The following is a 12,657-nucleotide window of genomic DNA, read 5'->3' as shown; positions in this document are numbered from 1 at the left end:
AAAAGGCCAAATAGCGAAGGAACAGAGACTCCCTTATCTGGATTATCAGTGATTTACAAGGATATAAAAGAAAGTATAAAGGACTAAAAGAAGGAGCATTAAGCAACCTGTTTACATTTTGGAGATCTGCATGTTCCACGTAGATCTCAAAGGCAAATACGAGTGGCAAGACTGAATGACTGTAATTGAGGGGAGGGGAGGTGATGAGTAACGTCAGCGTTACCACAGTTTTTATCATGACAATTGGCGACATCATATAGATGGTTCCACTGGTCATTTCCCACAGTGCCAAGTCTGTCTCAACTGTACTCAGTTATGTGCTTTACCCCTGTGTTTCTTTCTCCTGCCAATAAAACACCATCCATCCACTATCTATACTGCTATTAGCACTAATCCCAGCTGCTAGAGAGGGGACAAGGTACACCTTAAAATAAAGTTAAGGAATAAACACTTCTCAGGATGGAGTTTCGTTGTTGTGCATCGATCAGTGTTGCCCAACATGGTGTCAAGGCAAATATGCAAAGGTCAGGTTCAAATCTGAAAATGCAATAGTTATCATGCCCCACCCACCCCACCCCAACCATTCACTTTGAAGGGAGGCAAATTAACTATCTTCCCAAAATGCCAAATATTTTATATTTTTTTCAGGAAATGTATTTGCACTACTCTCCTTTGCAGACGTGCTACAGAAGGCGGGATCAGCTGGTTCCTTTCTTATACATTTTCAAACTAGGAAAACATGGCAGAAAGAGATTAAATTCACAGAGACAATCAGGTCATGCTGCTCCAAAATTCTACTTAATTTAACTCCATAAAGTGAATTGCTCACTCCACCACTGCACTTTATGGAAACATGGAGCAGTTAAATCCCTCATTAAAGTTTATGATTTACAAGATCCAGGTGTGTCAGTTGAAGTTGAGAAAATGTTTAACAAATGGACGTAAAGGATTTGTTGAGATCAGAAAGAGACACATAACACATTTTTTGAACAAGTCATGTGGTATCCAAATTAATACAGGCCAGTGTTTGCTTCACTCTGTGTTTCTTCCTTAATTTACACAGGGTGGTAGACGGAATGACTTCATCGTTTTGCTCTTATGTCTTTGCTTTCTACCCTTTCAGGTCATTTCTGGGTCACACGGAAAACCAAACCCACTAAATCCCAGATAAGACCTTTTCTATGAGGAAAAAGTAAAAATCATTACTTACTTTCCTTTTTCCTTTACTTCCTGAAAAAGACACTAGAATATTGTAAATATGCCAGTCAAAGCAAGAAGAAGTAGAAAAATAGAAACATTTTATTTAATTACAGCCTACAAAAAACACTTACCAAGATCGAGCACACTTACAAAACACTAACACTGGAGGAACTGCGGCTGAATGAAAGTCACATGTAAGGTGTTTTGTGGCAAAATTCAGTCAAAACAGACGATTGATCTCTACTGATCCACAAATGCACTTTGTATGTTCACATTTGGTCAGTCACTTAAAGGCGATGATCTCCTGAGTGGCCAGTCTGATGAGCTGGTTGAAATCAAACTTGATGTATTTCCTCCAGAAGCGTCGATCTCTGCCATAGGTCTGAGCAGGATAGCACGGACTGCCTGAAAGACATATTTCACCTCAGCTATATGAATGTCTTTAATTTAGGTATCAACGCTTGTTCAAAGAAAATAAATCAACTTTAGCCAGGGATAGGATCAGCCCTGATTCTTCTCTTCTGGCGACCCAGTGAAATAGAAATGAGGACAAAAAAGATGGTGGCGTCACCCGCAGGCTATTGATTTGTGATGAGGTAAAAAAGAAGCTGAGGATGCTATAATGTTGAAAGATGTAGATGATGATAAATAAGTGGTAAGAAGAGAGCAATCTGAGTAGATAGGAAAATAATAATAGAGTATATGACTTCCAAGCAACACAGTATGCACAGTTCATCATATTATTAGCACCTTATAAGATCCTTTATAAAAACTGATGTCAGATTGAACAGATGGAGAAAGAAAACAAGCAAAACAGATACAAACTAAAATCCTTATGGAAATACCTTATGGTATTTCAGCCAGTTCGTTTCACTATTAGCTCTATAATGCCCTCTACAGGTCCACAGAGACTATGGTGGTTAGATTATTTGGGGTTTCTGTGCTCTTACCTATGCCATGAAGGATTCTAGCAACTGCTCTTCCAGAAAACTTCTCATCACTCCGGTTGGCAAGAAAACTTCTGATGTCTGCCCTGATCTGACCCTCCCAGTCCAAAAGCTACAAACAAACACAAAAAAAAGGTAACCCTCACAAGAACTCACAGCATTCAAGGCACACATTCAGCAAAAACGATGCTAAACATCTTGTGAGTTTCACCTTGTATTTTTCAAGCTCTTCAATGTCCACTGGTCTGAGTGCTTGACCTCGGTCCCGCCTCTTGTCAAAGTACTCAGACAGAAGACCCTTCAGCTGCAGACTGCGACTCACATCCAATTCATCAACACAGGACAAAACACTTTGGAAGGCGACACTGGATAACCCAGACACACAAAGACACACACAAACAGTGTTTTCAGTCACTTCTCCCTCTTCATTGATTTTAAATAACCCGTCAGTTATTTGCAACTTTATTGATTAATTACTGGAATTAATTAAGCAAAAGGTGGGATTTACCAAAACAAAATAGATTTGGTAATGTCAGTCCCAATGTACAGAATAAACTGCAACCAATACATTAACTAACATTAATATTAACCCACCAACCCCAAAGATCTGAAGACATTCTCCTATTTTTTTTTCCCCACTGGTGTGAAAAAAAAAAAAAAAAACAACAACACATAAGAAGATTAAATAGCTAAAGACTGATTTAAGTGGAGAGAGATACATTGCAACTTTAAAAAGTGTGTACCTCTTGAAGGACTTAAAACAGGTGGTCAGCTGGTATAGCTGAGTATGCTCTTGGTCCTGCACTCGATTATGGAGGAACTGACAGACTTCATCCATCTCCTCATCACTAAAGTCTCCATAGGAACGGAAGTAGAAAGACAGGGAGGAGAATTCGACGTGGACACCGCTACGCCCGCCGGCTGTAAGTAAAAAAAAAATCATCAGCATTGTATCAGCACTGCTCCCTTTCTGAGACAGTGAAAACAAATATCCCTGATATTCTGCGACTTTTTTTCATAAACTAAATATCTGCAGATTATGGTCAATTATATTTTCTATGGTTCACAAACAAACCTCTATCAGTGCTCCACTGCAGCTGTCTGAGTCCTCGCTTCACAAGAGGTAGCTGCCATCCCATAGTGTCCGCAACCTCGACAACATCGAACTCCAGCTGATCATAATTCTCCACCCGCTCACCTGCCATCCGCCTTCTGGCCAGAACCACAGCGACCGGAGGACAGCTGTGGACAGGAGAGACTGGAATAAAATAACCCTGATTTCATTTTAATATAGCGAATGATTAATTAAAAACTATCCAATAACACTTTTGTCAGCACCAGAGTAGCTTTCAGAGGACCAAACATTTCCTACATTTTAGTGATTTTCTGGAGCTGCCTGGGTCCATCGTAGCAGCTGACTTTACACGCAGACATGGTGGGGTGGAGAAGTTCGACAAAGCGCTGAGGATGCAGCTCCAGGTAGCACAGCAGTGTTTCCACACCTGATATACACAGAAAAACAACAACAACTGCGTTTGTTCCACTTGTGTGGTCTTGTTTAGTGTTTCTGCTGTTACTGAGATTGTTCATTTGGATCATCACAGCCAAAGCTAAACATGCTGTACTCTTGATTCACAAGTTTTGATTGAACCCATCGTTTTAAGGCTGAATTTGGCTTGAGTCTTGAGTCTAAAACTCACCATACACTACTACAAAAATACTTTGTGTTTTCATTCATTTGTTATTTATCTGCCCTTGTGTGTGTTTCCTCTCACCTTCCTCTGTGATGTCAAGAGCCTCCACAGTCTGTTGAATGGGAATCGCCCTCTCGTGCATGTGACACATTCGCTCTTTGGGCCAACCACTGCTCCCTCCTTTGTAGTCTCTCAGACAATCATTGGTTGCCTTCACATCCACATCCTTCACATGCTTCACTGAAACGTCACTTCCCTCATCTTCTGTTGCCTGCTCCTCTTTCGCCTTCTTCTCTTCCTCCTCCTTTTCCATGCCTTCACTTCCGCCTTCATGGACAGGTAACTCCACTGAATCACAATGTGATGTCTCCTTGCAATAGAAATAAGTTCATAAAAATGCTTACTTGTTAAATTCATCATTATAAACCTTATTCTGCTTTTGATTCTGCTTTTGATTCTAATTATTCAATTTCCTTTTTTTTAAACTACATTTAAATTGTTAAAAAGAAACTAAAAGGTACGTCGTAAAGCAATTGAATTACCTGTACGGCAGCAGAGGAAGGGTTCAGGCTGCTCTCCTGATCACACACATCCATCATTTCCAAGAGCTCAGCATCCTCAACATCCTACACATACAGGTAGATACACCGCCTTTTTATTGAACAAAAATGTTTCACTCAAAAAGACTTTCACTGACGGCACTAACACACACACACACACACACACACACACAGTTACCTTGGTGAGTTCCTGATGTTTCTGGTATATCTGCTTACATTTGCATGGAGGGAAAACCTTCTGGACCAGCCTCTTTACTGTGTAATAATCCACTGTGTCTGCATAGATATGACGTCGGAGCTCATGGAGGTCTCCACCCTGAAAATAAATACACAGGCAGTGAAAGTCAGATAGAAAGAAAATTAAACCAGACAGCTGCCAGGAAACCAGTTTAATTCTCACCTCAGGGTCCAGGAAGAGGTGGCAGTGGGCCGGTTCACCGTCTCTCCCTGCCCTACCAATCTCCTGAACATAGCTCTCAAAACTCTACAAAAACAAATTATAAGTTAGAGAAAACAAAGACAGGATTTGGGCTTTATTACGATGTCTGGGTTTAAGATATAATTCAATATTTTTAATGAGGTGATCCGAATTTTAGGCAGCATTTTTCACCTTCCCCTTCTATCTCCAAATCACAAGCAAGAGTTCCTTAGTCACTGACCACACACCTTTGGCATGTTGTAGTGGATGATACCGCTGACGTCAGATTTGTCAAGGCCCATGCCAAATGCCACAGTGGCAACCACTATTCTAAGCTCCCCGCACATGAAGTTGTTCTGGACACGACGGCGCTCTGATGCTGACAGGCCGGCGTGATATGACTCAGCCTGCCATTTTAGCGGTTTACGGATCTTCTTCCTTGCTGAATACAGAAAGATATGGCAATTCCAAAACATGAGGTTAATGATTTTTGATAAATGTTGTTGGCTATTTCTCCTCACTATTCTTCCTTTACCAAGCTCCTTCTTCCTCTGTCCTGCAGGGCTGTCTTGCGTCTGGCTGTTGCCATTCGCTTGTTTGTTTTCTTTAACCAGCACTCCCTGCAGGCAGGTCCTGAGCAGAGCAGCCACACGAGAAGTCTCCTCTCTTCTGGTGCAGTAGACGATGATGGAGTGCAGACAACCAAAGCGATCACCTCTCAACAAGGACACCAATGCCTGAGGATGAAGATAGAGGTAAAAAATAAATAAATAAAATAAAATATTTGATGACCATGAAAGGAGCATGATTACAGGCATGCATAATCACACTCAGAGACACATCAACAAACCTGATCCTTCTCCTTATCCATGGACACAGACAGATGGAGGTTAGGAGGCACTGCTGCAGATCTGACTGCAATGCCCTCTTGATCGGTGATGTCCAGATGCTGAGCAATATCCAAAGCAGTGGACAGCGTGGCTGTAGCAGTAAGTCCCAATAAACACCGCACTCCCAAACGCTCCCTGAGTACCTACAAACACACACGCACACAAAATCTAATCACAAACTTATGTATGACAATCATCTTATCAACACAATCTTGCATCATTTATGGTGCATATACAAATCAATTGTGAGAGACAGACCAACACTGATGCTGAGGATTTTTGAGCTATCATGCGAAATGAGATCAAAACTTATATATACTGAATAAAATTAAAACGTCAATATTGTAGGGAAGTAGGGAAAATAAGGCATAATAAGAAACAATAGAAACCAGGAACTGACCATTTTCTAAATTTATGAAGAATTTTTTCTTAATCTTCAATATCAGACACATCTTGAAAAAGCTTTTATAATTTACTGTTCACACTCAGCATTCTTTGTGGATGTGCCATAGATTGGGCTCTTCATATTTTCTTTCTGTATATTGTCTAGTAACAATCAAATGAATTTTTCCCTTAATTAAGATTATATTTCATAACAAGATAGATGATTCAAACATAAATGCACACACAATCATTCACCCACCTTACAGAGCCTCAGGTAACAGGGTCTGAAGTTGTGTGACCACTCAGAGACACAATGAGCTTCATCTATACAAGCGAAGGCCACAGGAGGGAGCTCCTGAGCACTGGGAAGACATCCTGCACCTGAACCACCTCCACCAACCAACGCCTCTGGAGAGAGGAGCAACACACACACCTGGCCCGATTTCACCTGAACAAAAACAGAACAAACAAAATAACTGTGGCATCTCCATCTGTTGATGAAGATCATGTTTAACCAAATGGTCCAGAACAGTTAGTAAACTCACAGTCTGGACATAGATTACTTGGATTAAAACTAAAAGGTGTAATGATATATATTTCTAATGTGAATCACCTTTTCGATGGCAGCTTCTCTCTGTTTCATCGTCATGTTGGAGTGGATACAAGCTGCTTTTAACTTAGCCGGCAAGCCAGACAGCTGGAAACAGATGGCATTGACAACAATATGAGACCTGCTGCATTGCTGTTTTACAGAGACGTTATGTTTGCTCTGTGACTTTCAAGTATGATTACTGACATCACAATGTTGGCTGATTTCTTGATATGAATGATTACCTGATCATCCATTAGTGAGACGAGAGGTGAAATGACCAGTGTGATGCACTGCGACCTCTGAGCGTACAGGTAGGCTGGCAGCTGATAGCACAAGGATTTACCCATTCCAGTAGATAACACTACCAGGGTAGAGAGACCTGATGAGAGACAGAGAGCGCAAGAATACAGATTAAAGCTACACAGATAAAACTACCTACAGACAGGGCATGTGTTGTGAGTTTTGTGTATTTACATACCTGACAAGATCCTCATGACAGCCTCCTCCTGTCCTGGTCTAAAAGACTTATAGCCGAGGTCCTGCAGAGCTTCATACACCGCTGCAGGTGCGGCTGAACGAACGAACGCACACACGCACACACGCGCACACGCACACACACACACACACACGCGCACACACACGCGCGCACACACACACGCGCGCGCACACACACGCGCGTACACACACGCGCACACACACACACACACACACACACACACACACACACACACTTAACTTAAACAAATCTTCAGAAAAGGTGAGAGTCTACTCGCCCCATTTTGAAAATTTCTGGCAGTTACATGTTTATGTTTACCCTGGACTTTTCCATCATCTGAGAGATGACACAGTGGTTTCATCGGTGGTGGAGGAGCCGGACGTTCGTAGTCAGGACGAGTCACATTCAACAACACTTCATCTTGATGCTTACAATCAGCTTCATTTTCTTGGTGCTGCTCTTCACTGACACTGTGAGATGATACTGCAATGCAAACACATCAGGAGTCACACAAATATGACAAACGCTGAAGTATTTTAAAGTTTCTTCTTCTTCAAGCATTTTTTTGACAACATCAAAGAACAAAGATCCTGGTCACTTGAGATGAAAGGATCAACTGACGTACCGAGTGACTGAGATCGCAATGTTCCTGTTGCCCTTGCTACCTCCTCCAGGGTTGGCAGCTCAAATGGCTCCTCTTCAAGAGGTTTCTCCTCAGAAACAGGAGGTGGAGGGGGAGCGACTACAAAAGTTCAGACGTATTTGTTTTTCATCAGGGCAGCTTTTCAGACAGGATACATCATCATCTAACACTGTTCATAATCACCAGTTAATACATTGTGGTACAAACAATGACCCCCCCAAATGAATTTCTCACTCTCCAACCCTGTCGTGGAAATTCACAGGTCGCTAATACAACAGGTGGTCACCCTGTTGTGTACGTTTCATTTATTCAACAATGTATTGGTCTATTTAAAAAAATTGTTTCGTTTAAATTTGCTATTGTCATCACACGACGAAATGAAAGCATCATTATGCATTACGTATTATGTGCTGTATTACCTCGTCCCCTGCAGTCGCTGGCCCAGTGTCCGGTCCCCCCACACCTGTAGCAGGTGTCCCCCTGTCGACTGAGCCCCCCTCTGAAGCCTCCTCTCCTTCCTCTGCCAAAACCTCCAGCACCTCCACCAAAACGTTCCCCTTTCAACTGGAATTTCTGCATGTACAACTGAGGCATACACAAGAGTTACACATATGAATAGTATATTCAACAATAAACAAGGCTGCTTTTTCAGATTTAACAGATTTCTGACCACTAGAAATAAGTCACAGACACATCAACATATAGGAGGATCCCGCACGCACGCACGCACACACACACGCACACACACACACACACACACACACACACACACACACACACACACACACACACACAGAGAGAAAATTCACCTGTTTGCGTAAAGCTACCCCTCTCAGTGCATATCCTCTAACGTGAGATTTCTTCTTCAGATTAATCTTCACATAGTTACCCTCTGCACTTTTCATGCTTCTGTGAAATTAAAAGAAGATGAAAGGCAAGAAAAAGAGACACGGCAACAAATTTGTAGTGCAGTGCTGTGAAAGAACTCACCTGCCTCTGACAGGCAGCGACCGATACCTTCTCTTTGCTTCAAACTCCTCCTCTACTTCTCCTAACAGGTTTTCTTGAGGCATCTTAAGAAAAATTATACCTTCTCTGTTATTCTTCAATGTATACATTTGCTGAAAAATAATATGAAACAACATACAGAATGATAAGTTGGATATAGCTTCTACTGCTCACCTCTTTTGGTACCTTAGTTTGTTTCTCCTCCTCTCCCTCTCCATCTACCTCTCCAGTTTTCTTGGCTTTCCTTTTCTTGCCTTCCTTAGCCGGGCTGGGGTTCAGTCCAGAGCTCTCCTCTTTCTTCTTGCCATTTCTTCTCTTCTTTTTCACTCCTCCCTCCTGTGTTGCGTCTCCCTCCATATCATCTCCTTCCCTTTGCCTCTTCCTCCCTTTCTTTTTTGTATCTTTGGACTCAGTCGTAGTCTCACCATCACCCTCCAGTATTGGAGGTGGTGTTGGCTGTCCTTCAATCTCTTCGAATCTTTTACTTTTCACTTTTCCCTCTGCTCCTCCTCTGTTTTTTCTAGTGGGTTGTTTAACGGGTTTTGGTGCAGTGTCACTGTCTACTTTTGTACTGGTAATGCTATTTGAGCTTTCATTTCTTCCCAAGCTTGTTGTCCCTCTTCTTTCTCCATCTGTATCTATTTCTCCCTTTCCTGCTTCTCTCTCTACCTTTCCACCTATCTCCTGGTTGCCTGCTCCAGGTTTCTCCTCAGCCCCCATTTCACCAAACACCTGACATCTCTCTAACCACTTCCTGTCGACAGAACTCAGCATACTTGCTGGAGAGGGTTTTCTTTCACTTCCCTTATTTCCTATAACTCCTCTGAAACCTCCAAGAACCTGCAGGCTGCTCCTCGAAAGACCAACGACTCGAGGTGAAGTTCCAAATGTCTCAACATGCTCTTCTTTCTCTGCTGGGGTTCCTGTACTATCCTCTAATGTTCCCTTGATTCTAACATCTTCTCTTGAAGCTTCTACATTACATGGATGAGATGACAACAAGGGAGAAGGTCTGGCTGAAGAGGGAGTTACACTAGAGCTGTTTTGATTTTGTGAGCTGATGACTTTGCTGCCACAACTCGAACTATTATTATCCACACTGCTACCACTAGAACCCCAACGGGCATCATCTGAAGGTTCATCACTAAACTCTCTGATAGATTCAAATGGTTCAAACGGCACTTCAGGTTCCTCTGGATGTTGTGTCTTTGAAGCCAGGGACCCAAGGCAAGTACCTCCTCTGTGAGCAAGGATGGTGGTAGAGTCATTACCTGACATTTTTATGTAGTTTATATCGTTTTATACAGCTTGTTTATTAAAGAAACACAATGTGATATGCATCTACAATTATTTAATAATTGTTAATTTAATAATTAAAAAATTGTTGGATGCTTAACAATCATAAAACTTAAAATAAACTTAAAATAATCATCAGACAGCAGAGTCTGCGTACTTTACTGTCAGTGTAATATTAAAATTCTAACTATTTGATTCATTATTCCAAACAAATATAATCACATGATTGATTCCTCATTTCAGTTATTTTATGAAGCAAAAATACCAAAACATTCCACTGATGTCACTTAAATGTGAGGACTGTCTGTTTCTCTTTTTGTATCAATATCTTGTACATTTGGATATTATTTAAAAAATAATTCTAAGATAAATTAATAATGACAACACTCATTAGTTACAGACTTAATTGCAGTTAAATTTTTGTCCAAGAAAATCTGATTATAAATGTAACTGTGAATAATGAGCTGGTAAAATTGTGTTAGTATTAAAATCCTTTCGTTAATTTAATTACCTTGGTGAGAAGGGGCTGGATTTGGGGACAATTGATGTGGTCTTGTCAGTAGCAGCAGCATTATTTGTCTGACTACTCTGTCCACCTTTTAAAGAGTTTAGAGGCATCCGACCAGGAAGGACCGATTTCTTCAGAGAGACAGGTTTTTCCTGGAATAAGAGAAAAAGTAAATCATAACAACAGCACCAAATCCAAAAGAGGGATTGTTAATGTCCTGTATCTTTGTGAAGTGGTAAAGCCCAGGTTGTCTCTCTCAATGAAACCATAAAGTGTGTCTCACCTTACTGAGTGCAACAAGGTTGTTCTTAAGTTTTAGGCCATAGTATTGAGCTGAGGCCTTAAGATTGTTTCTGTCCTGGGATGTCAGTTTTGGAGAAGACTGTGGCATCATACTGCGATTGAGATGGGCACCCCAACAGTCTGAATCCTGAACAGAGAGACAACATACAGAATAAGACAGTAAGCAAACAATAAGAAAGGGAGAAACAACAAGAGAATATAAAAAAATATATATGTATATAAAAGGATAGAAGCCAGATCTGACAATAAAAGCAGAAGTTGTTTAAGTTCTAATGTGAACACAGATTATATCATTGCATTAGCAGCATTAACAGATTTATACACAGAAGCACGCAAGTACAGAATAAACATAAAGAGACCCACAGTCACAAACCTCAGCTGCAGATCTGGACTGCTCAGTGCTTTGGCTGGCTGCATTGCTGCTGCTGTTCTCTTTGGCTTGCTTTAAATTGCGATATTCTTTATAGAGCTCTGAAATACAGGCACACAAAGTGATGTTTATTTCTACGTAAACAGCTGATCCATCATCCAAAAGAAAATGCAATCTGTTTATCTGTAAGGCAACTGAATGGCCGTACTCACTCCGGGTCTCTTCTGGAGCTTGATCAATATCCTCCTGGAAATCAAACAGCATGATGATGTTAAACGATCAGTCAACACAAAATACATTTATTGTATTGATGATGCATTGAAATCGATAGATTAAGCCTCAATTTTGAGAATAATGTCGATATTGAAACAACTGAAAGTGACTGACTTTCTAATGTCTGACAATATCAGACTTATATGCGTGAATGAAACATGTGCAGCAGTGTAATGAGTAAACACTGTGGCAAACACAACCAGGATGGAGAAAAAGCACTTAAATATGCCATGTTGTTGTTGTTGTTGTTGTTGTGTTGTTGTTGTGGCCCACCTTGCTGGGTTTCCTGTGGTGCTCCCTGACAAAGCTCAGCTCCCAGCCCTTCAGCTGCAGCTTCAGCTCGTTGTATCTGTCCATGAAGACTCTTTAGCAGCTTTGTTTTTTGTTTTTGTTGTTTTTTTTTTTTTAATGCTGCCTAAACGAAGCGGGCTAAGACTCCAGCAGACCGCTGCACCGACGGGGAAGTCTACAAACGACACAAACCGAAGGCGAAGCGAAGGCCATTCTTCACGTTTGTTCAAACCCGGAAGCGAAAACTTTGTATATTTAGTAACCGTGACTTGTTTTAGCGTCTCCTGCTTTGGTTAGTTAAAGTTACTGACATGTTAGCAGTTCGTAACAAATAAATGAAACTATACTGAGGTCTTTCTTCCGCTGTTGGTGTTTACGACTTTCCCGCGCCGGGGAAAAAAAAAATGTTGCCAGGTTCTTTCCATCCATCCCCCACCGTACTGAAAATGTTTAATGGTGGTGATTTTATAAGACTTTATAAAAGAAGGCATACAAAACACTTATAAAATACTAATAAAAAATGTGTGTTGCAATACGTAAAGCTGGCCCTAACTTAGAATCAAATGGTTGATTCAGAGTTGCTAGGTCCTAGCAACAAGACCAGCAAAATGACTGAACATAATCAAAAGAAACCAGAAACAAATGTGCTGCTTGTTACCTCCAACACCATTCTTAATTGCCAAAAACGTTTACATTTAGAAAGCAACACCACACACAATTAAAAGTCAAGTATTACAAATCATACCAACAGGGGACAGCACTTCACAAGTTGCCAATTTGCCTG

General features: G+C 41.1%; 1 protein-coding gene across 1 annotated transcript; it reads right to left on the bottom strand.

Annotated features, from left to right (window-relative positions):
• Window positions 1-1,360: 1,360 nt before the first annotated feature.
• Window positions 1,361-12,183, bottom strand: recql4 (RecQ helicase-like 4). Its single transcript, XM_029514402.1, has 28 exons — window positions 11,856-12,183; window positions 11,522-11,555; window positions 11,313-11,410; window positions 10,920-11,066; window positions 10,640-10,788; window positions 9,007-10,072; window positions 8,815-8,897; window positions 8,634-8,733; window positions 8,244-8,409; window positions 7,807-7,923; window positions 7,500-7,664; window positions 7,164-7,256; window positions 6,928-7,064; window positions 6,707-6,790; window positions 6,353-6,541; window positions 5,670-5,852; window positions 5,355-5,556; window positions 5,068-5,261; window positions 4,802-4,885; window positions 4,580-4,717; window positions 4,384-4,467; window positions 3,923-4,211; window positions 3,520-3,649; window positions 3,223-3,389; window positions 2,891-3,068; window positions 2,359-2,512; window positions 2,151-2,259; window positions 1,361-1,605 (listed from the first exon to the last, which is right to left on the bottom strand). The coding sequence occupies exons 1-28, from the start codon at window positions 11,937-11,939 to the stop codon at window positions 1,484-1,486; spliced, it is 4,746 nt and encodes a 1,581-aa protein (XP_029370262.1). The 5' UTR covers window positions 11,940-12,183; the 3' UTR covers window positions 1,361-1,483.
• Window positions 12,184-12,657: the final 474 nt, after the last annotated feature.

This window comes from Echeneis naucrates, chromosome 11, assembly GCF_900963305.1.
Source record: "Echeneis naucrates chromosome 11, fEcheNa1.1, whole genome shotgun sequence".
NCBI lineage: Eukaryota > Metazoa > Chordata > Actinopteri > Carangiformes > Echeneidae > Echeneis > Echeneis naucrates.
The sequence above is the reverse complement of the archived record's forward strand: the minus strand, read 5'-3'. Positions and strand labels throughout refer to the sequence as shown.

Excerpts from the sequence above, each read along its gene's own strand:
- recql4 (XM_029514402.1), bottom strand. The coding sequence starts at position 11,939 with ATGGACAGATACAACGAGCTGAAGCTGCAGCTGAAGGGCTGGGAGCTG. Across the intron at positions 6,791-6,927 it reads TCTCACTAATGGATGATCAG|CTGTCTGGCTTGCCGGCTAA; the intron begins GTAATCATTCAT and ends ATCTGTTTCCAG. Across the intron at positions 6,542-6,706 it reads GAGAAGCTGCCATCGAAAAG|GTGAAATCGGGCCAGGTGTG; the intron begins GTGATTCACATT and ends GTTTTTGTTCAG.